Source organism: Colossoma macropomum, unplaced genomic scaffold (assembly GCF_904425465.1).
Source record: "Colossoma macropomum unplaced genomic scaffold, Colossoma_macropomum, whole genome shotgun sequence".
Taxonomy (NCBI): Eukaryota; Metazoa; Chordata; class Actinopteri; order Characiformes; family Serrasalmidae; genus Colossoma; species Colossoma macropomum.
In genome coordinates this window covers 32,605,156-32,629,076 of record NW_023494796.1, presented here as the reverse complement: position 1 = coordinate 32,629,076, position 23,921 = coordinate 32,605,156, and the positions used below count along the sequence as shown (strand labels likewise).

Below are 23,921 nucleotides of genomic sequence, written 5' to 3'. Positions count from 1 at the left end.
TCAGTAACATGATTGGGTATAAATGAACATCTCAGAGAGGCTGAGTCTTTCAGAAGTAAAGATGAGGAGGGGTTCACTACTCTGTGAAAGACTGCACCATCAAATAGTGCAACAATTCAAGAATAACATTTCTCAACATAAAAAACATTTGATTTTAATCATCTATGGTGCATAATATCACTAAAAGATTCAGAAAATCTGGAGAAATCTCTGTATGTAAGGGACAAGGCCAAATACCAGTATTTGCTGGCCGTGATCTTTGGGCCCTCAGGCAGCACTGCATTAAAAACAGACATGATTCTGTAGTGAAAATCACTGCATGGGCTCAGAAACACTTCTGAAAACCACTGTCTGTTTATCAGGGAAGGCCTGTAAAACCACATTCTACATGTATTACAGCCGCATGGCTCCTTATTAAAAGAGTCTGGGTGCTAAACTGACCTGCCTGCAGTCCAGACCTGTCACCACTGCAAACATCTGGCGCATTATGAAATGAAAAATACAACAAATGAGCCCCCGAACTGATCAGCAGCTGAAATCCTACAAGAATGGGAAACATTTCACTTTCAAAACTACAGCAGTGTCTTCTCAGTTCTCAAACACTTAAGTGTGTTGTTAAAGAAGAGGTGATGAAACACAGTGGTAAACAGGCCCCCGTCCCAACTTTGTTGGAACGTGTTGTTGACATCAAATTCAAAATGGGTGTATATTTTTCAAAAACAATAAAATTTCTCAGTTTCAACATTTGATATGTTGTCTTTTCCTTTAAAAACATGGTTTACATGATTTGCATATTATTGCACCCTATTTTTATTTATATTCTGCACAGCATCCCAACTTTTTTGGAAAAATTGTGTATGTGTATGTATGTGTATATATATATATATATATATATATATATCCACAAAAAAATGACATATAGTAGATACATTATATTTCTTGTGTACAAAAAGCGTTAATCTGTAAGAGAGTGCACAATGTAGTCAGTTAGAACAAGTAGGACTCATTCTGATTAGAAAACTACCTGTCTGTCTGCCTGCTTGTCTATCTATTTTTCTATCCATCTATGTCTTTCTATCTATTTATCTATCTTATCTATTTACATATCTATCTATCTATCTATCTATCTATCTATCTATCTACTGTATGATGGGGGATTTGTACCTTACTTGCAGTTGCTGAAATTCCCTCCACCAAGTAATCATTTAAAGTCATTTAAAAGGAACCATCGTCCTTTAGAGATTATAAAGAGTAACAATTCTCACTGTACTGAAAAAATTTTTATACATCACATCATGATCTTAAATTCAGATGCTACATGCCCACAGACTGCTAATCTGGCCTCACTCACACTGCACTGCTGTAATTAAGCACCTGCAGTGGGACCTCCCACACAAATAAAGTAACATGTTGAAATTGCTGCATGTTTACAATGTTTTCTATTAATATTTTGGAACGTAATGAACATATTTCCTTTTCCTTGGGGTTATAACGTCTGATAAGTCTTTTAACAGCGCAGCTTCCTCTTTAAATCTTTCACTGCTGGTCAAGTCCAACTCCAGAAGTAACCTGATCCAGTCACCGGAAGACCCCCAAACCTTTAGCAGCACAGCTTGGCACAGCTAATCATGTCTGGGGACACAAGCGGCAGCAACCTGTGCTCTGTGGATTTCGAGATATATGGACATGTTCAGGGTATGTACTCTTATTCCTTTTACTGGCCTGCACTTTATAGACTTCAGGCCCAATGATGGCTGCAGAACCTGGAATTCTTTCTTATTTTAGACGCATCACAGAGCAGCTGATTTGTAATCTTGCACTGTGTTACATAAGAACAGCACTGTGGAGTGTACAGGGCCTTTGCTATATTAAGAGATACCAGTTAGAAGGAAAACCAACAACAGCTTTCATCTTGCCCTAAATCTAGTTGATCAGTCAAGATATGATTGGTGTCCCAGTTCTTTAGTTTTGCACTGGAGCTACAGGGCTGATCCTGCTAAGAAGCAATGCAAGTTTATGTGCACCAGTTAGCATTGTGCAAACTACATGCCTAAATCATCAGACACCTGCCTCAAACCCTGTTGATTTATTTTTAGTTATGCAAAGTACTTTCTGTCCATTTAAAAATGGACAAACAGTCAGAAACCACAGGAGCATGTCTATTAAAAGGAATAACTCATTGCAATTTGAGGGAAGTGTGTGATGATTTAGTTATGCTAATTGGTGGCTATTAGCTTCCACTGCTCACTAGCTACATTAGCCTCGTAGCTCCAGTGTAAAAATAATGAAGCAAACTTTGGTCACCTAACATGGCTTGACTGATCAGCTACGCTGATCGCTTATTTCCGGTGCCGCCGTCTGTTTTCACACATGCTCAGACTGAGAAATCTGAAAGAAATCAGAGTAAGAGTTCTCATGCACTGAGAAATCTGATTACTGAGCGAAAATCCAGCTCTCTTTATCAGATTTCTTAATCATATTTCTAGATCTTACTATGATCTGCTGCCATTTATTAAATGCATCTAAACACACTCAGTGACTAACTGCATGTTTCATTACATAGTTAAGCCAAGACATTACTTAGGCTTCTCGAAAAGTGGTATATAAGACTCACACATGCATTAATGTATACAGATCTACAGATTATGTCACTGACTGTTGTATTTATAATGCATGTAGTTCTTACAGTTTTTCATAACATGGTACAGTAAATATACTGACATGTTTTCTCCCTTTGGCGCAGGGGTCTGTTTTCGTATGGTAAGTACATCTTGAGTACACCTCAAACTGCTGTTTCCTGTGTTTAAACATATTTTATTGCCTCTTACCATGTGCTAAAATGTACAGTTTACCATGACAGACTGTTTCTGTAGTGGCAGAGCTGCCAAACCTCACTGCCTAAGAACAGTGATGTAGTACTCAGGGAACAATTTTCAAGATTTGTAACTTAATTTGGACCCGTTTATTCATGACTGGAGACTTTGATCAAAATTTGCATGCTCTGATATCATTGCTGTCCAAAAAAGCCCCAAATATCTTAATTCTTCAGGTTTTTAGCTTTCTGCATTTCAGCTGTCTGTTACAATGTGTGAAAATTTCACAATCATTTGACCAACAGAAATGCTCTACAATTGTTTGGAATAAAATCTTTTTACAGTAACTTACATGAAAAGTTAAAAACATTTTTGAACGTTCCTGTAAAGTTACCATTTGTGTGGTTTCATGTAAAATCCTCATTCTAGACAAACACACTGAACATTGTTTACAGCGGTGGTGGTGACATCCAGCTGTAAAAGTTTACAGAAAATTATTGCAATTTGTTATGAATATGTTGCCTGATACCTGAGACACTGTTCTATGATAGTTTTGAAATACGATTTTGGCCTAAAACCAATTTTGAAATACATTTCTGTTAGTTCTAAATGAGTTCATATTTTTCATGAAATGCTAAAATGTCTCACTTTCAACATCTGATATGTGTTCTATGTTCTATTATGAATAATATATGAGTTTATGAGGTTTGCAAACCATTGCATTCTGTTTTTATTTATATTTATTTACATTTTACACAGCGTCCCAACTTTTTTGAAATTGGGGTTGTAGTACACAGATTTACCACTATTTTACTATCATCAACATTACATTAAAAATGAAGAAGCTTCACTGGTTGTTTGGGTGTTTGGGTAGTAAATAAATCAGCTATATTTGCGTTGTTGGCATCACAACCCCTGGTGCCCATCACCACTACTCTGTCACCAATCAGTCTGTTTCAATGCACCATTTCATACCAAACCACTCTGAATGTCTTTATCTAAACAACTGAAATATGTAGAACTTCTGAAGAATCACTGGAATTCACCTTTAAGGCCTTTAGACTTAACTTGGAGATGACTTAGACTTTACCTTGAGAGCTGTTGACCCAACATGGACATGGAAAGTAAGGGACTTGACCACAGCACTGCTGTAACAACAAAACAAGTTTATTTTAATCCTAATCTACCATGTAGCCTAGATCAGGTATGTCAAGCTGGCTTCCGGGTTACAAACTGCAGAGGTTAGTGTTTTCCCTCATCTAATGCCTTGAATTTAACTCCTGAAGGCCCTGCTAGTTAGTATTAAGTTGAATCAGGTAGGGGTGGGAATCACCAAAGGTCCCCACGATACGATATTATCACGATACTTCAGTCACAATATGATATTATTGTGATTTTAAACATTTTGCGATAAACATATACTGCAATTTTTTAACTGTCCTCCAAAAAAAACCTTGTATAAAAACGCTGTGACGGAGTCACATACCTGGGTTCCAGTGTCTTGAACATGTGACAAAAGCCTTCGTTTTCCACAAAGCTGTATGGATGCAGGTCTTTCCCATGAAGTAGGTGATAGACTGAGTTATTTTCTAAGCTCGGTCAGAATTGGAAGGTAGTTTTATCAAGCTGAGTGTGTCCAGTGTTGGTTGTTTTTTCAGTGGAGCTGATTTAACGTTGGCTTTGCCGTCTCTGGGTGGTGACGTGTGAGGTCAGCCCTCATGTTAGTACAAGTTATATTCATGTCCTCCGTCTCTTCCTTGTTACAAAATTAAAATTAAGTCCAGATGTTTGATTAAAACGCAGATGGTGCATTTCTGGTTTCTTTCTCCAATGCCGCCATCTTTGTTTTGGCCAACTTTTTCTGCTGATCGTCACCAGAAAGAAACTTAGCACCATCTAGTGGGCCAAAAAAGCAAATGATTTTATTGTTCTAGTACCAAAAAGTTGAATTTGTATTTGCAATTTCTATAGTAAAATACTGATACTTGGCATCTGTGTATTGGTACAATATTGCCACGCAAAATATTGCAATAATATGCTGTATCGATTTTTTTCCCACCCCTAGAATCAACTGTTTAATGAAAATACTGAAGTCTGCAGTGCTGTGACCTGCGAGTACTAACATATTACAGAGAGGCATGTTAGATTAGGTTTGGACCCCACACTCAGGACAGTACACTACTATACTCTGTAAACAATAATTGTGAGGGGAATTCCACTGATTTTTCAAAATGTCTTAATAATTAAACTTTTAGAATGTAATCACCTCTGAAAGCAACCACATAAGTAAAACACTGTACAAAATAGCCAGACATCGACACATTGTTTTATAATAGTTTTGTTATAAGCTTTTAGCTTAAAGCACATTTTTAAAGATGCATGCAGGGCACACTGAGACAAAGTAGCACCCAAAGAAAACCTTTTTTTAGATTTCCCCATCATCAACATTATATATACACACTCAAGTGTAGGTTCACTGGTGGTTTTGGATAATAAATAAAATGTCTATATTTGTGTTGTAGTGATCTCGACCCCTAGTTCCTGTCACCACCACTGAACAGTCTGAATGGCTCTGTACACATCTCAACAGTTTAAAGGCACAATTTGTAAGATTTAATGGCATCTACTGGTGAGTCTGCAGACTGCAACCAACTGAATTCCCCTCCCTCACCCCTCCCTTTCCAAGCATGTAGTAAAACACATGCTGGCCGTCAGGTTTTCTGTTGTCGCATGTCCCGATATCATTTTGCTTTTTTTTAATGTTTTTTGTTTTTTTGACGATGAGGATTCATTCCTCCTTGTTTTTCTTGTACTAAATGCTAAGTCTGATCCTCCATTTGTCAAAATTTGAGTTCCTAAACTTCTCACAACACAAAATGGTCAGCCAGAAATGGCAGCAACCACTGATTCTTCTTTTTTCTATGTCTTCCAACCAGAGCTACAGCGCCATCCAATTGAAGCTGCCTCTTCAACATAAAAAACCAAAAGGCGCCCTCTAGAGTCAGTGTTTGGTTTGTCCGTTCTGGACCACTGTAGAAACATGACAACACAACATAGCAGCCTCTGTTGGAAGAAACCCGCTTCCTATGTAGATATGAAGAGCTTATTATAAGCTAACGAAACATGAATCGTACTTGCAGGTGATTATACACTAATGAAAACACGTATTTGTTACTATATTCTATTTGAGGATCTCTCTGTTTGTCTGTCTGTCTGTTTCTCTCTCTTTTCTCTCAGTACACAGAGAGAGAGGGACTCACCCTGGGTTTGGTGGGCTGGGTGAAGAACACTAACAGGGGGACAGTGGTGGGGCAGGTGCAGGGACCCCGTCAGCAGGTCAAAGAGATGTGAGTCCATCACACATACAGACTAGCTTACAGGCCACATACCACCATCAAGCCTTACTGCGTTACAATACTCACTATTTAAAATCATTACATGACAATTGCATCCAAGTGATATTCTTTGTACCATCCTATTAGGTTTTTAACTCAACTGTAACATTTTAAAAGTCCATTTCATTAATGAGGTAATAATAAAATGAATAAAATGAACTCACTTCTAAACACTCACAGTTACTGCGAGCCATAAAAACAGCATGTTGTAATAGTAAGATTCTGCCCTTCAAACATTACCAATATTTTATTGGTATTTGAATTGGATGAGTATTGTAGTAGGATTTGAATTTGATGCCGTGTGTATGATGTTCCTTTGTGAAAAGAAAAAAAAATGTTTTTGTCATTTTTTGACATCTAAATAAATGGTACAGTGTGATAGACAAAAAGTTATTAAGCCCCTCAAATAAATGTACATCATTAGTTCAGATCATAAGTAGTTTTTCCATCCATTGTTCCACTTTGGTAACAGGATGCAAAGAACTGTTGGTGGCGCTGCTCCTCTAAATTAGCGCTGCCTCGGCTGTGCTACTACAGATTTACTAACATAACATGAGAGGAGATGGCAAACCTGCTGATTAGCATCAAGGAGAAGGGTAACGCCAGCTCAGCCGATCATATCAGACTTTGTATGTTGTAAGCCAATCATATCAGACCAGGGGAAGGGGCTCTGGTGCTACTTGCTCTGCAGAGTAACGTCAGTCGGCAACCGCTGAAGTTGTCACAGGATTTTAGTTCAAGGAAATGTTTCTGGAAGACTCAAAGGGCTCAAAGTGGATGGAATATCTATGATGGAACAACACTTACAGAAGTAGATCAGACACTCACATTCCAAGTTCATGGTTAACCTGGCTGGCTAGTTTGCTATCTGACGCCACAGCTGTGCTGTGGTAGTTCTCTTGTGTTACTAGTTTAACCTTTACACTAGGGGTGCAACGATTATTCGAGTTAGTCGACTAAAATCCACGACCAAATTAGTTGGCAACTAATTTAGCAGTTGATTAGTTGGTGACGTCATTACGCGTCTTTCTTGGAATGTTTTGACATTACCGATTACTGGAGAGTTACAACAGCACGATGGCAGAACAAAATCCTCAAAAGTGTGGGAGCTAAACTCAGAAAACAAGCTTGTTTGTAAAGCCGAGCTTAGCTGGGAGCTCATCCTCCATGATGGAGCATCTGAAGGGGAAACTCGGCTCACTGGATGAAGAAGATGCATCTCGGTAAGATACGCTGCGTCCCAAACCGCATACTAGCTCACTACATAGTGTGTAAAAATAGCCTATATACCATTAGAGGTGCACATTAGTGTAGTGTGTGAAGTACAGAAGTGTGTGGTTTGAAGCGTTTACACAAAATCGTTCACATTTAACTGTTCATAGAGAAGTTCGCCACTTTGCCCTCCGCTCCATCAGAGCGCCTCTTCTCTGCAGTGGGGAGTATCAGCTCTCTGAGGAGAGCGAGACTCTCACAGGAGCACAGAGAGATACTGACTTTCCTCCGTTTCAATAAAGACCTGTGATTGTAGAATTTAGTTGCAGCGGAGTTTAGACAGACAGCAGAGCACGGACTGCACTGTTTACATTTAACATTTAAATTTAGATTTCCTTTTTTATTTATTTGATTAAAGAAAAACTGATTTAGTTTGTTATATTTTATTGCTGCTACTTTGTACATGTAATTTTGACAGGAAAAAAGACACTGAAGTTCCTTTTTTATCTTTGTATTAACAGGAAAGTTGATTAAAACAGTGAATTCTTGAATGTTATTCATCTTTGTTGTCTTCACTGTTAGCAAATGTGTAAAACAACCTCAAGCTAAATTTAAAAGCTAAAAACTACATAAAAGTTCGTTGGTAATTTAGTGATTCATAATCCGAATAATCGATTATTCGTTTCAGTAATCGATAGATTATTCGACTATGCAATTAGTCGTTTGTTGCAGCCCTACTTTACAGTTTACTAGTTTACACTCTACAGCTAATTCCTATTACGATACAGTGATGTCAGTAATCTGCTCAAATAAAAGTTAGCTGACTTTTATCGGTGAATGTTTGTACTGCGTAGAATTTAAAAGTCTGAATGGCTCTGTCCTCTTTGAATGTCCTTCCTCTGGAAACACCTCCGTTGTGCTGTGACAGGCTTATCAGCGTTTCTGAAGTTGCAGGTGTTTCTGTATTGGGAGCTCGGTGTCGTCATTTTGACGAAAGTGTTTTCTGGGTTTGCAGCTTGTTTTTTATTTCCAGTTTGTTGGGTCTGCTAGGCCACCGTAAGCATAGCTCCCGATGCTTGTTAGCTGTTGTGAATGCTATTCAAGGAAGATTTCTTAAAAACACAAACTGATTAAACAAGGATTTTTCAAGTGCTGGAGAAAGAATGCAATGAACATGACGCCGAGCTTCAGCGCTGTCACAGTAAAACATATCCAGTACTATGAAGATGTTAATCAGCGGCTAAAGATTCGGATTCAAATGAAGGACGAGGAGATGGAGTGTGAAAGACAGAAATGGAAAACAGGAAAGGGAAAGGTGGAGAAAACTGTCAAGAGCTCTAGAAATATGGAGGTGATTGCCAAATTCAAGGCCTTCATGAAGGTGGGAGAGTTCTGGACCCTATTGGACCCCAAAATGAATTGTTCCTAGTCTTGCATGTGTCAGATTTGCAGCGCTCATGCTGTCATTACTGCAGTGCAGTTCTCTAATTACTCGAACATGTGCACTCAGCACAATATGGGTTCCTGCCCTGCAACCCAGAGCTAAGGGCCTGTATAGGGAGATGTTTCTTGTAAAACTTGTTAAATGAATGAATGAATGAATAAATAAATAAATAAATAAAATGCGCAAAATATTAAGTAATAAAATGCGAACGAAAATAGTTGCAAATACAAATAATGCTAAATAAAATGAAAGGTGATTTGACTGAAACATGCCGCAGTTCCTTGATCAAACAGTAGGTGGAAATGCACTCTCAGTTTTAGGACTGTGATGGAAAGTACTACACAAGCATTATAGAAACAACATAAGCTGCACTACAGGGATGCTATAGATATGGAAACTTCATTTAGATCCTGGCATTTCTTGGGGGGTCAGTTTATATTAAGGTTTTTAAATATGTATTTAGGGGAAGGTATGAAGTGATGAAATTGCTTTGTTTAAAATATTGTTTTTATTATTATTATTTAATTAATACAAGAAAAACCACTTGATTAATTGGCCAAGTGTTCTTGTTTTACATAATTATGATGTAAACAGAGTCGTTCAGAGTGGTTTGGTGTGAAATGCTCTGTTCTAGAGAAACTTAGAGTCAGAACTGTTCACAGTGGTGGTGATAGGAACCAGACGTCCACCTCTAAAAGCTCCCTCACAGAAAGTTACGACATGAGATGGTTATGAATTCACTGCCTGATGACTGAAACACTGTTTTATGTGTTTTTTTAGATTTCCCACTATTTTACCATGGAGCTGGGCAGTATGACAATATTTATCGTTAACATGATATATTGCATCACAATACATCACAATGTGCTTTTCAACGTCATCTATCTTAACTTATTGATTCCATGTAAAACTCAGAAGACTCGTGTAGGTCCACTCGAGGTTTTGGATGGTAAAGAAAATGCCTATGTTTGTGTTGTAGTCATGGCGACCCCTGGTTCCTATCACCACCACTGCAAATACTCTAAAACTCTACAATCAACCATTTCACACCAAACCACTCTGAATGACTGTTTACACGTCAATAACTTATTTATGCCGGCATTTTAAAAATTCAGTGGAATTCCTCTTCAAGAAACACCTCATCAGAGATAATTGGCTGCACTTTTCCTAACCAGTAGAGGGCAGGCTTTACCATCTCTGAATCTGATTGAGTTGGGGGGGGCTTGCCTGCATTAAATGTTTCCCAGTCGTGCAGTGATTGGTCCTCGAAAAGCATCTGGATGTTTGTGCCATTCTTAAAAATGAATTAAGCTCATATGTCCGAAGAGGACTATTCTGAGACTTTTCTTGTTTTGGCAAAAGTATTTTTTTCAAAAAGTAGCCGATGTTCTTGTTTGAGCAGTTTCTTTGCAGACTTCTGCAGGTTTGCGTTCATAATGTCTTTGTGCCTGTCTGAGCTTGTGATCCCATCAACGAGCAGGAGCTCAGTGTGAGCACTGTAAGAAACACAGGCCCAGACTTTTTCCCCATTTCCAGCTTTTTACAGCAGCCTTAGTGCGGCATGGATGAAATTCGTCTCCACACAAAGACTATGATGCTGTGCAAAAACTGTTTCTCTCTGAAAATAACATTTTTATGACAGAACCTAAAGGAGTTCATTAAAGTTTACCGGTGCTTAAAGCTGTCCAAATACTATTTGGGGCCACTGTAATTATTTCCATATCCATAACATGGTCAATCGGAATACACATTTTAGGGTTTAAGAACAGATAACACTCCATAAATCAGCAGTGAAATTTGTATTATTTTATTGTTTTACATTGTTGAATACTATTTTGAATATTACTCTAAGTGTTGTGCTAGCGTTATCATGGTAAATGCCAAAGTCTGACCACTATGACCATAAATGTACATATCTAGATGCTGCTTTGGGTCCAGCCAGGCACATCAACGGTGCCGCCATTTTAGGGCGGTCAACATCGATGCTGGACTGCATTCAGCACCATTACAGAGCGTCAGTTTAAGAAAGATACTGTCCAAAATTATACTATTTCATGAATATCACACTCAGAAAGTGGGATAGGATTATATAATGGTTTATGTTAACGTTATGTAGTAGATATTTATTTACAGTCATGGTTAATTCTTTGTAGCAGTAAGTTATTCACAATAGATTAGCATTAGCACCTTCTTACGTGAAGCTGAAGTTAGCTTGTTTGCCAGGTTCTTGTTCGAATTTCCCGTTCCACTTTCTGTTTTCTGAAGCTGCACCCTTCAAGGTGGAACGGGAAATCTCGAACAAGAAACTGGTGAATAGGAAGCCAGCTTTGTCCTTCTTGCTGTGTTTTGGAGGGTGAATTTCATTTTTATGTGTATTAAGATTAAAAGTGATTCACACATTGATGGATTTGCTGATTGTGTTTCTCGCGCTAAACTCGGTTTTTAACGCCAGGTTCAGACTCAATACTTTCCCGCTGTTCCAGACGGCGAATTATCACAATGAGTTATTAAAGAAATAAAAGCTACCGAGAGCAGATCCATGCAGCCTAGATTAATCTGTGTCTGAGGATTTTAACAAAACAGATTAGGTGAAAATCGGTTGAGTAATAAGGAAGTTGTGGCTGATTTAATCCTGAGACTTATCGTCTCTCAATACAAGTGAATTTGTTCATAAGCGGATCTTGACCTCTCCAACATGGCGGACGCGCAGACGTATTGCCTCAGATAGAGAACAACAGACAACGCGGCATCTGGTTATGTGTATCTAAGATACTATGAGAATATTTTTTAGACTTGTGCTGTTGTTTAAGACATAAGACCTTCTGTAACATTTCCAGCATCATGACTAGCCGACTAATTCTAATCAGATTAAGCGGATCAGGGTCTGTAGCCATCTTCGTCGTTAGCTTTGATGCAGGTATGAATTATTTGTCCTGTGATCTTTTTCCCTGAACTTTCTGTGGATGTTTCGTGTTTCTTTTCTCTAGTCTGACTGTTTACTACCCAGGACTTTGTGTAGCTTAGTGCAGCGCACGTTCTGGCTGATACCCTCCCCGAGTAACGATAATGCAATTAAACCCCCCTAATGCAATTATCCTAGCCTGACCCTGATGCCCGATGGTGAGGTCACTGGCAAAGATCAGCCCGTCCTGCCTCGTTGTTCCAGCCCACCATCCTTCAGCTTCATATATCTTTTGATGAAATATTTTTACACAGATTGCAAATGTAGACGATCAGCCATAATATGTTTACTTTATGTTTACTAAAGTTTCGGACTAGAGCTACACTCTTAAAGACGGTTCTTCAAGGGTTCTTTAGTAAAGGGAATGGTTCTATTTAGAACAGGTTTTTTTGCATGGTGAAATGGTTCTACAGATTGATGGAGAATGTGTTGTATATGAAAAGAGTTGAAAAGGGTTCTATATGGCATCAAAAAGGGTTCTTCTATTGGTATGATGTCAAGCTTGCACACACTTAAAAATGAAGGTTCTTCAAGGGTTCTTTAGTAAAGAAAATGGTTCTATATAAAACCATGAACATTTAAAAAAACTCTTTGCAAGACTACAGGGTTCTTTGCACTGTTAAAGTGTTCCTCAGTTTGATGGAGCATGTGTTTTATATGGTACTATATAGAACCTTTTTTAAAAAGGGTTCTTCTATTGTAACAAGCCAGTGATCATAAAAATACAAGAATCCTTTTTGGTGCTATATAGAACCCTTTTCAAAAAGGTTCTAGATAGAAACATGAACACTCAAAGAACCCTCTGCATGATTAAAGGGTTCTCTGCATGGTGAAAGAGTTCTTCAGATTGATGGAGCATGTGCTTTATATGGTATTATGTAGAGCCTTTTCGAAAAAGGTTCTATAAAGCACCAAAAAGGGTTGTTCTATTGTAACAAGAGAAGAATCCTTTTTGGTGCTTTATAGCACCCTTTTCGAAAAGGTTCTACATAGAAATATCTACAGCACATTCTCCATCAATCTAAAGAACCCTTTTATGGTGCAAAGAACCTTTAAATCAAGGTTTTTTTAAATGTACATGCTTCTATATAGAACCATTTACTTTCCCAAAGAACCCCTGAAGGACCATCATTTTTAAGTGAAGAATCCTTTTTGAATTCATCTACATTCTGTGTGAAACTGACCAATGTCAGTCATTAAGGACTGACCATCATGCCAGAAACCCTTCATTCTTCATTCAGTCCACATCGGAGACATGTGTGAAATGGCGTGCAGAGAGTTTACAGCTGCTGAAGTTGCTGCAGTGGTTTTGGAAAGTAGTGATGAAGATAACAGAGCATTTTGATATGAAACATATGAGGATCATGTTACATGAAGAGCTTTAAAGGGCAATGCAAACTGTAGTTCAGTAATAAATATGTAGTCTTTGGGTGATTTACAGCGTAAGTGTTTTACAGTGTGTTTTTAATTGGATGTATACAGTATGTTGAGATAAACCAGGTCAGGTGTGCAAATTATAGTGTTTTTGAACAGCATCGCAGACGTTACATTCACAAAGAATAGAGCAGGGGTCAGCAATATGTGGCCCCGGAGCCACATGCAACTCTGTTTCTGCCCTGTTGTGGCTCCACAGCAGAATCAGATTTGTAGGTAAAATAAAATAATCCTCCTTTACAGTAAAATAAAGCTCTGCTGATCGTTCAACACAGTTTAACAGTAAATGGTCTTAAACTCTGGAGTTAATGTAGAACTGCTAATTCACCCTTTAACCCTGAAGATCAGCGCAGACTGCTGGTAACCATAGCAACAATCTCACCTAGCTAGTAGCTAACGAAACAGCAAAGAGAAAGATTTGAAGTGAACATCGATAATTTGGAGATGAATGGATTTATTTGCATTCATAATCACTCCAGCTTCTCATTCGCCAGTCAATTTCTCATTTTTTTTTTTTTTTAAGGTGAAACGGGAAAATTTCAACTTCAACTTCAATTTCACTTTTACTATACTTTTTATCCTATACTAGAACATCAGCACACACTGAGACATATTTACAGCCAAGATGGACAAAAATGTTGTGGCTCCCAAGTTGGTTTGATTTTGGCTGAAAGGAAAAATGGCTCTTCTCAACATTTGGGTTGCGAGCCCTGGTATAAAGAGTGTACGGCTCATTAGCCTTGCAGTGCAAATGAAAGAACTTCGGATACTAAACACGTCTTGGCTAATTTCCAATAAGTTAATGGGAAAAATTCATCACTTGAATCACTTGAATTATGTCACAATATGTATCTTGACATTTAAATATTAAAATCGCCTCATTCTCCTTTTATCTCCTTGCCTCATTAAATCTTACTCCTCCTACTTTTTATTCTGAGCGAAGTTCCTCTTCAACACCTGAGGATGGCGAACAGATGTTGCTCAATATTGGCAAGGTCATCGCCCATGCTCCTTTCTTCTTTCCTCTCTCTTTTTTAGTCTTTCTTTCAGCTTTCTAACAGCACTGAGGGAGTCAACCCACGGCCCAGTCTGCCTATTTTAGCATCGCCACTTTCCCAGGGGCCCCGTGACCCAAATCAGATGGCAAAGACACCAAAAAAAAGCAGTGGATGGAGGACCGGAGGAGAAACAGCAAATAAGTGCGTGCGAGGCTTTTATGAAGCGTGTTTGAGGAAGATAGAGGCATGCTGAAGTTTAAAAAAAGGAAATATGTTGAGTTTACACAAGCTTACATAAGAAGGCTACAGAAGAGAAGGGAGAAGAAGAGAGGAGCGAAAAGAACGAGGAAAGAATGCAGATCAGATCCGTTAGTACTGAAGTACCTTGTGGAGCCATGAGGGAGACAGAAAAAGGAAATATGTAGAAACAAGCTAATTGGAGAAGTAAAGAGCAGAAGAGCAGAACGGAGAAGAACAGATGAAAGAAGAGATGAAAGGAAGAGAGAAGAACAGCAAAGAACATAGAAGAAGAATATATGGGATATGAAAGCAGAAAGAGCAAAAAGAAAGGATTCATTCATACTGAACTGCCTAAAGTGAGGGAGACACAATGTTCACATAGAAGAGAAGAGAAGAGAAGAGAAGAGAAGAGAAGAGAAAAGAAGAGAAAAGAGGAGAGAAGAAAAAAAGAAGAGAAGAGAAGAGAAAAGAACAGAAGATAAGAGAATAGAACAGAAGAGAAAAGAACAGAAGAGGAGAAGAGAAGAGAACAGAAGATAAGAGAACAGAAAATAAGAGAACAGAAGAGAAGAGAAGACAAGAGAACAGAAGAGAAAAGAACAGAGGAGAAGAGAAGAGAAAAGAACAGATGAGAAGAGAACAGACAAGGAGAGAAGAGAAGAGAAGAGAAGAGAAGAGAAGAGAAGAGAAGAGAAGAGACAAGGAGAGACGGGAAGAGGAGAGAAGAGAACAGAAGAGGAGAAGGGAAGAGAAGAGAAGAGAACAGATGAGAAGAGTACAGACAAGGAGAGAAGAGAAGAGAAGAGAACAGATGAGAAGAGAACAGACAAGAAGAGAAGAGAATAGAAGAGAAGAGAACAGGCAAGGAGAGAAGGGAAGAGGAGAGAAGAGAACAGAAGAGGAGAAGGGAAGAGAAGAGAAGAGAAGAGAAGAGAAGAGAAGAGAACAGAAGAGAAGAGAACAGATGAGAAGAGGAGCTGTAAGAAAGCAGAGCAGATCGGTTTGTTTAGAACTGCTCTTCTGAGCACAGATGGCGCTGAGCCTGCTCTGTAATCCCTCCCTGACCACTCCCTCTCTAATGCCCTCAGACGATCCCCTCATTCTGCCTGCCTGATGTTCTAATGCCCAGAAACTCCAGCACATGCAGCTGTTACACTGCATGAATGATGTCTGTACAGCACAGAGCAGGGGTGCGTAATCCTGGTCCTGGAGATCGACCAGCCTGGGGAGTTCAGATCCAACTCACCTGACATTAGTATTCATCTGCTCCTGAAGGCCTTGATTACCTGGAACAGGTGTGTTAGATCGTTTTGGAGCTGAACTCTGCAGGGTGGTAGATTTCCAGGACCAGGATGGGGCACTTCTGGCATCGAGGCTCCCATTAAAAAGTGGCGATTCAGCTGCATTGACGCTAAAATAAAAGCAAATGTAGTGTAAATTAGAACATGATTGAAAAAAAGCTTTCTGTTTGGCCAAAATTCTCAGGCTATTTTCAAATGTAGAAAAGGCTGCTGTTTTTATCATCTATATAAATAGTTTTACAAATTTTACAATCAAACAATTACAATTATGACCAATAAACACTGAAGAACAAACAAGAATTAAACAAACACACAAAAAACAAATAACTATGTAATTAAGTAGGTAAAAATAGTACAGGAATTAACTAAAAACAAGCAAACAAAAATAACAAATCCAAAACTACCCAAACACAGCAAAAAACTAGCAAAAAGAGGCCCTTAGGCAGTGTCAGATATGTAAAAAGTAACATGTATACACACCTCCTTTCAAAAAATCAAAGTCAAGGGAGAGAAAAACACTGATTTATGACGCTTCTTATAACAACTTGCCAATGTCTACTTGTGATACATAGGTCAGAAAGGGATTCCATACCTTTTTAAATCTAGACTGTTTGCCTTTTAATATATATGTTACTTTTTCCACTGACAGACAGATGGACATATTCTTTATCCATTGCATAATGGAGGGCGCCTCTGCTCTTTTCCAAAATAAAGATATCAGATGTTTCACCTCTAGAATCCATATGTCAATTAACTTACGAGTGCTGCTTCCAATAACAAGATTGTCAGGGAAAATACCCAAAATAAAAAGTTCCGGTTTCAGAGGTAGATCTATAGACACCATGTGGACAATAGATTGCGACACTTCTTTCCAGAACCTCTGGACTACAATGCAACTCCACATGCAATGCAACAGTGTACCTTTTAAGAGTGAACATTTCATGCATAAATCAGGATTATTTCTAATTCAGTGTACTTTTAAAAATAATTCTGAACTGTAAACTGCATAAACCCAAAGTTTCATGCCTGTTACTCCTATTATTGGCCTCTCGTATCACTTCAGGCTGCTATTAAGGAATTGAAAACTCAAATTTACACAATTTCCCCCTTACCACACATGAGCCAAAGCATGTTTGGTGTTTAAAGTATGCTTCTTTTGTCTGGCATTGGAGCTACAAAGCTACCAACCAGTGGAGGATTCTATGCTACCCATTAGCATCATGCAAACTGCCTATTTAAATCTACACACTTGCCTCAAACCCCACCGAGTTAAGCAGGTTATAGACAACAGTATGTTATACAGTCTTAGAAACCACTTTAACAAGTATTTCAGATTACCTAGACTTCCATTATTTGTTAGCTGCATTAGCTTCATAGCTTCAGACACCACACATGTCTAGGCTAATTGACTACATTTGACGTAAGGGAGAATAAAATAAACCTTCACATTTTGGTGAACCGTTTATTTAACTGAACATGGTTTGAGGCAAGTGTGCAGTGATTTAGGCATACGATGCTAACTGGTGAGGTATAACCTTCGTTACTTGTTAGCCACATTAGCATCAAAGCTCCAGAAAAAGGCCCTTAGACACCAAACAAGTCTTGACTGACCTTTTTGAGTAACTGTGTAAGTTAGATTTTGCACCAAACTGTCCCTTTTAAAGTCATTTTTCATGGTTTGTCCATGTGAGACATCACCTATGATGTGTATTGTGTTTAGGTCCGTTGTTTTATACTACATGTGGTATGTACTTTCATCAAAACAGCTCCTCTTTTCTTGCAGCCTGAGACTGATTTGATTATTCTTGCTGTGGTGCACGTCCAAATGGGCTAATTCACTTATGCAGGCTGAGACTGGACCCAAACTACAGTTTGTTCAAGAACTGAGTGGCTCCAGAGCTGCAGAGTGAAACACAGTTGCTAGACTTCAGAGGACATATTTGCAACATATGTAACACAGATGAAAGGTATAATTCCTGTGGTTGGAAGTACTGGGTGGATGGTCTGGAGATTACTGTGGCTTTAACCCACTATGAATCTGCAATGTCCATATTTTTAATGCTTTCTGCAAATTGCCTTCTATAACTCGAGCTCAGTGACGGTAATCCTGTTCGAATCGACAGTAAACAAAATCAGTGCTTGTTTTTTTGGCGAGCCGGAGTCGAGGCTAACTGCTAAACTGGCTCTTGGCACAGTTTCTTTTATCCTCAAGTTCGAAACAGGACTACAACCTAAAGCCTTGGGTTCACTACACGACCTTTGAAGTCTTAACAGATTATAAATACTGGGCGTCTCACACTATCAGACTGGTTTTTGCAGATGTTTTTGGGCGACTGAAATATTGGATCCTCACTAAATGATTAGGGATCACACACTACTCAACTTTTAAGCTGCTGCTGAACCGAACGGAGCTCACTGAATTCACATGTTCTCACGCTACTAGGAGATGCAAATAAACAAACATGAGCTGCTGCTGCTGCTGTTTTCTCTGCCGTTTGCGCTGAAACAGTAAAGAAGCAGCAGGTAAACATGTTTAAGTGAAAATCATGGATTTAAAAATGTGATCAGTTGGTATTTTTAGAGTTTTAAATCTACATAAACTTGATTGTGCCTTAAACTCAGCTCATTGAAAAGCTTCACTCCACACGTGAGAGACTTTTCACCATCTTTGTTTACTTGCTGTATTTTCTTCTTTCGCGCTCTCAGTTTTCATTGGCTGGTGGAGGAGTCGGTTCAGATTGAGTGGTTGGCTAGTTTACACTAGATTGCACTCAGAGTCGGGTCGATTGGGAAACGTGATCGGGAGGCAGTAAATCTGAGTCTGCGCCCCTCACACATGACTCGATTCTCTTTCCAACTGTTGACTCTGACCTAAAAATCTGCTACAGCCAACCAGCACAGGCTGAGAACTGGGGCTAAAATCGGGGTGAAAGTGTGAAGTTTAACCTCGGCTTAAACCCAGTTTTGGTGCTGGACTAATTAAAAGGAGAATAATAATAAAATATCTGGAGGTTCCTCTCGCAAGGCAGTGAGACTGTCCTGTTGGGCAAGTTGAAAGATCTGACTTTGCTAGCCTTATGCTATTCCATCTGATATTAACTGGAAGTTTGTTTCTGTTGTTTGTTTGTTCGGGTCTGTTTAATTCTGATCTTACCACTGAAGTGAACATCCAGGCTGCGACGTTTTGATCTGGTCTATTTGGGGTAATTTGGGAAATTAGACAGATACTTTATCCTACAAATCAGCCAGTCAAACCCCTTACAAAGTACATTACCGGACCTCCTCTAGTAGAACTATTCCAGCTCCAATAGGGATCTACATGGGAAGATGGGGTCTTTTAAGTGTTTCTAGTGTTTCTCAGTGATTTTAGTCCCGTTTGAGGAGCTCCTGCGTCTGTAAAGGTTCCTGTGCCTTTTACCTACCATACAGTGAAAAGCAGAAATAATCCCAGGTTACATTAATCCCCTGCGAACTGCCGCGTCAGTAAATAATCCATAATATCCTGTGGAATAGGAGCTTCGGTGGTTTTTCTTAACTGTGCTTGGTAAAGCCTTTGCTTGTATTCTCTGCAGCCCAAATCCAGTCAGTATGCATCAACCTATCTTAAGAGAATGGCTCTGAATATTAAAACATAAAATGACAGAAAAAAAGGGATTTTATGTGACAATGTTGACTGTAAATTCCCACACTAATGACATACTGCATTCACATACAGCTTAGCGTAAAAGAAATTACGATGAAATGAAAGGTTTGGACATGTTTTCTTACTGTAAGTAGCCAAACGCATTGCGCATGGAACTCATTAGTGAAGATGGCAATGCGTAAATCAAGTAGCCACTCCCAACTCTGCAATTTATACCGAGATATCGTGCTAAACGGTCGTAAACACTAGACGTCCTGTGGTAAAATCACACTACTCCACCTCTCCATGTAAAACCCCATCTGAATAGAGCTTTAGATCTTGTGGGACAAAACCTAATACAGTACATATAAAATCTCATGCTACACAGTTCATAATCTGCCGTATCTGGTATGTTCGTGTTTACTTCGTAACAACAACATGGCTTATTCGGACACATTTGCAGAGAGCAATCCCCTGCTTCATTTTGGAAAATGAAAGGGGATTAGATTAGCCCCAGATGTTGCGTGTGATTTAGCATTAAGCTGCTAAATTGCTGTTAAATCTGCCGTTTTTTGCTGTGTGTTTGTTGTGTGTGTGTTTGTGACTCTACTTGTCTCTCAATGGAAATCTCAAAAGCAGTTGTTATGGGTGGGTCAGCTGACACTGTGCTAGTCTGCGCTGCGCTAATCTACACACTGTAATCATCTGTTCCAGGCTTGACTGACCTATATGCTGCTGGTGACCTTATTCTCCAATGTGTGCCAAAGCCAGCTCTGCAGGGACTCTCACCACCAGCTGGAATACTGCACAGAGTTTGGGCGATACTCAGCATTCAGTTCCAGTTTAAACACTGGTTTCAAACAATAATGTGGCTAACAATAGCTCAGCTAGCTAGATTTCAACCAGCTAGACATTTTTGACTCGTTTAAAATCATTTTATTAAGTGAAATTATCACACTGTATTGGCAGATAATTTGCTTGCTTTAAGAAATAATGCTGGAGACAAGCACTATTGTGAGCTGATATGGGAAGATTACTTCACTTAACAAAATTAAACATGTAAAAAAGTCCAAAAATAAATTAAATAACCATATAATATTCCTACAATCATTGTAAAATAAGAAATATTCAATATTTAGACTGGATTTAAGATCTAAGATATCATCTTTTACAGTGAAAGAACACGTCATGAATCTGGCATAGACTTATCTTAGGACCTTTCTCAAGAACACATGTAAGAAAAAACTTAAAAAGCTATTGGACAATGAGGCCCATTGTTAGTTCCATTAGCATTCTTTGCTTGCTGAAGTGTTCCTTTATGAAAAGAAGACAAATTAAAGATTTTAAGTATCCCTAAAGTCATAATTTAAACCATAAAAATATCACTGTTGAAAAATTAATTGCTAAATATGTGTGTATTGCGTTTATGCCCAGGAAACTGCTAAAGAAACAGCTCACAGGTGGTGGGCGGAGTCTCGCTGTCTGTTTAAGTTCCCTGACTCTAAACGCGATAGTTGGAAATCTCAGTTTTTTGCATTGTTTTTTACTTTTGTCTCATCAGACAAACCCCATCAGCTACTAAACAAAACGACTGAATGAATTGCATCATCTTTTCTGTCCTCTTAGTGAATCACCATCAGCTTGGCACAGTAAATGCTGTGTTAGCACAGAGATTATTTATGCACAACCTGTCTATGCATGTACAACATAAACATTATTTAGTGTGTAGTTATGTTAGAAAGGTTACCACAACAATTCATTTATATTTTAATAATAAAAAGCCATGCGTTATAACACAGAGGTTGGAACCAGCTCACTGGACACAGGCTAATGTAAAGGGGAAGTCCACCACAATTTCTGCATCATTCATTTGCTGTGAGCTAAACAGAGTTGTTCAGAGTTGTTCTAGATAAACTTAGAGTCAGAACTGTTCACAGTGGTGGTGATAGGAACCAGACGTCCACCTCTAAAAGCTCCCTCACAGAAAGTTACTACATGAAATGGTTATGAACACACTGTCTTATACCTGAGACATTGTTGATGATAGCTTTGAGCTAAAGTTTTGGCTTAAAATGTATGTTAATCCATTTATTTTAATCAATTTACGGTGAAGGGGTACAAGAAGGTTGCTGTGAAGCAAAACAGTCCCCAAAGAAAATGTATTATTTCAGATTTTCCACTGCATTGTTGGCTTATAATGTACTTTTTACTCTATTCACAGCAGACAAGTACAGGCAGGATGATATCTGGCAATATATTAACCCAAACAAAACCTATTTTTCCAGAGTTTATCATGTCAACATTGCTTATAAACACTCTGAAGACTCGTGTTGGTTCACTGATGGTTTTGGATAGTAAATAAAATGTCTGTATTTGTGTTGGAGTGATTTTGACCCCTGGTTCCTATCACCACCACTGTAAAGACATCTGAGTCAACAGCATTAAAACAGAGGGCATGTTCTTCTTCCACAGGAAGGTGTGGCTGAGCAAGGAGGGAAGCCCCAGCAGCCGCATCACCCGAGCCGTTTTCAAAAATGAGAGGGACATCTCCAAGCTGGAGCTCTCCGGCTTCTCCACCCGATTCTGACGCACAAGAGAACCACGCGAATGCTTCTGCTTCGTCGCCGCAACCACCATCTTCCACAAAGTGAACTTGTTATTGCCACTCCCACCACAGACAATCCACCATTTCTGTAATTACAGCGTTTCCATAATTTAGGGTGCCCAAAATGAATATATGACAATTATGTTTTAATTATACTTGTAGCTTTGACCATTTTGTATGAATAATAATTTAAAAAATCTACTTGTTCTATTGACTCTAATGATGTGACCATTTCATGATCAAGCATAAAGCATATTTGTTTCCTAACAAATATTCTATGAAAGTAGCCATATATGTGCTTATAAGCCACATGATGGTTTACAGTGAAATGATCAGATGTCTAATGCAACGTGAGGATGTTAGACTGATGTTGTCACAATAATAAATGGCATATTCTCTCTACTCTCCTGTCTCAGCTTTATGTGAGTGCATTTGTGTGGGTTGTTGCACTCCAGATGGTTGGAAGGCTCCAGCTCTGAAGAAATTAACTCTTCATATTTGGGATTAGGAACAGAGTCTCTTAATTCCAATCAGTGTGGATGGAGCTTCTAAATCACTTTCTGACAAACCAAGCAGGAGCAAAGCTTAGACTTTCACCATTTTATTTCCTGCTAAAATGAGTTTTGCTATACTCCTACATGCATTGTGTCAGATTATAGAACAGTTAGTCCCGGCCGCGCAAGCTGATTGGTTGAGAAGCGTTCTAACTGTGCTGTTATTTCGCCATAACATCACGGGTTTTTCACAAACACTGTATCACTCCACTAAGATGCCGTTGCTAAGCAACGACTCTGATAGCTGTAGGAGACACTCAAGCCATTTGAACGTTTTTACTTCTTACTTTGCCACAAACAGAAAACGGACACTTTTAAGATCACATTTGACCGACAGCCGATTTGGTCAGACTCTGAAGATGAGACGACACTAAATTCCCAAACTGTCATCACCACTGAGCAGCTTTTCAGTTGGCAGCTGAGACAGAAGAACAGCTAAACAACCTGGAATCAGCCAGAAATGAACCCAATACCATTCGCCAAACGTGTAGTCTGATCGTCAGATCGGACTGAACCATAAAACTGACACAATAAAAAAAACTAAAAAGCTGCTCAGTGGTGATGACAGTTTGGGAATTTAGTGTAAGGAGCTGGAGAACGTGCCGGCTGTGCAGCGAGTGGGCGGAGCTCGTTACTCTGACGTAGCAACGAGCTGCTCATTAAGGAACTATAATTTGGTGAAGGAACTGCGAACATTAAAACATATTAAACGCCGCGTTCACAGCCCAGTTTATTAATTTATTACTGTATTTATTTAACTGTTGTATTAAAGCAGTAGAACACTCGAGGAGTGTGTTATCGCCAATAACATCACGGCTGTGATGATCTACGGTGACCAAATCACAGCCGTGATGTTATTTCACGGTAACACACTCCCTCTCGGGTTCTACTGCTTAATTATACACATAAATCCCTGTTAGTTGCGTCAAGAATGCTAAGGTGGATTGGATGCTAGCATGGCACTGAAAAACAGCATTTTCCTGCTAACTTCTGTTCAGTAACATAAAACCCAAATATTTGCCAAATGAAACAAATTTCATATTGATCCACCCAGCAGTAGATAAATTTGTGGCAAAAATGAGCTCTGTGTCAAGTTTTTAGAGAATACGTGTGTTTTGCTTTTTGATCATTAATAACTACCTCCACTCTATTTTGCTAGTCTTTTGCAGCATTTTACATTTTCAGTTCGCTGTTGCATATTACTCGCAAATTACTTAATTACAACCAGCGACCTTTGAAAGTCACTTCGTCTCTCATCGGATTTGCGAGACCCCTGGAAAGGACTCAGTTCAGCCAACGAAACACTGTGAGTATCAGAATGGCAGACCGCGAGCTGTTGCT

The 23,921-nt window shown here is 38.9% G+C and overlaps 2 protein-coding genes across 5 annotated transcripts in view; both read left to right on the top strand.

Annotated features, from left to right (window-relative positions):
- Window positions 1–23,921, top strand: part of adgrb3 (adhesion G protein-coupled receptor B3) — a 994,217-nt gene that overhangs the window by 486,892 nt on the left and 483,404 nt on the right. The gene's annotated exons all lie outside the window — the stretch shown is intronic.
- On the top strand, window positions 1,579–22,428 carry LOC118816775 (acylphosphatase-2-like). 4 transcript variants are annotated; one of them, XM_036583366.1, is made up of 6 exons: window positions 1,597–1,695; window positions 2,744–2,760; window positions 5,336–5,442; window positions 5,750–5,901; window positions 6,051–6,160; window positions 21,894–22,428. In XM_036583366.1, the coding sequence occupies exons 4-6, from the start codon at window positions 5,854–5,856 to the stop codon at window positions 22,006–22,008; spliced, it is 273 nt and encodes a 90-aa protein (XP_036439259.1). In that variant the 5' UTR covers window positions 1,597–1,695; window positions 2,744–2,760; window positions 5,336–5,442; window positions 5,750–5,853; the 3' UTR covers window positions 22,009–22,428. The 4 variants fall into 4 exon arrangements, with proteins under 4 accessions (XP_036439258.1, XP_036439261.1, XP_036439259.1 ...); XM_036583367.1 differs by lacking the exon at window positions 5,336–5,442 and having other exon boundaries at window positions 1,602–1,695; XM_036583365.1 differs by lacking the exons at window positions 5,336–5,442; window positions 5,750–5,901 and having other exon boundaries at window positions 1,579–1,695.

Bases quoted from the DNA above. Each gene is read 5' to 3' on its own strand.
- LOC118816775 (XM_036583365.1), top strand. From the start codon at position 1,629: ATGTCTGGGGACACAAGCGGCAGCAACCTGTGCTCTGTGGATTTCGAG. The intron at 6,161-21,893 runs GTGAGTCCATCA...CTTCTTCCACAG, and splicing joins CGTCAGCAGGTCAAAGAGAT to GAAGGTGTGGCTGAGCAAGG.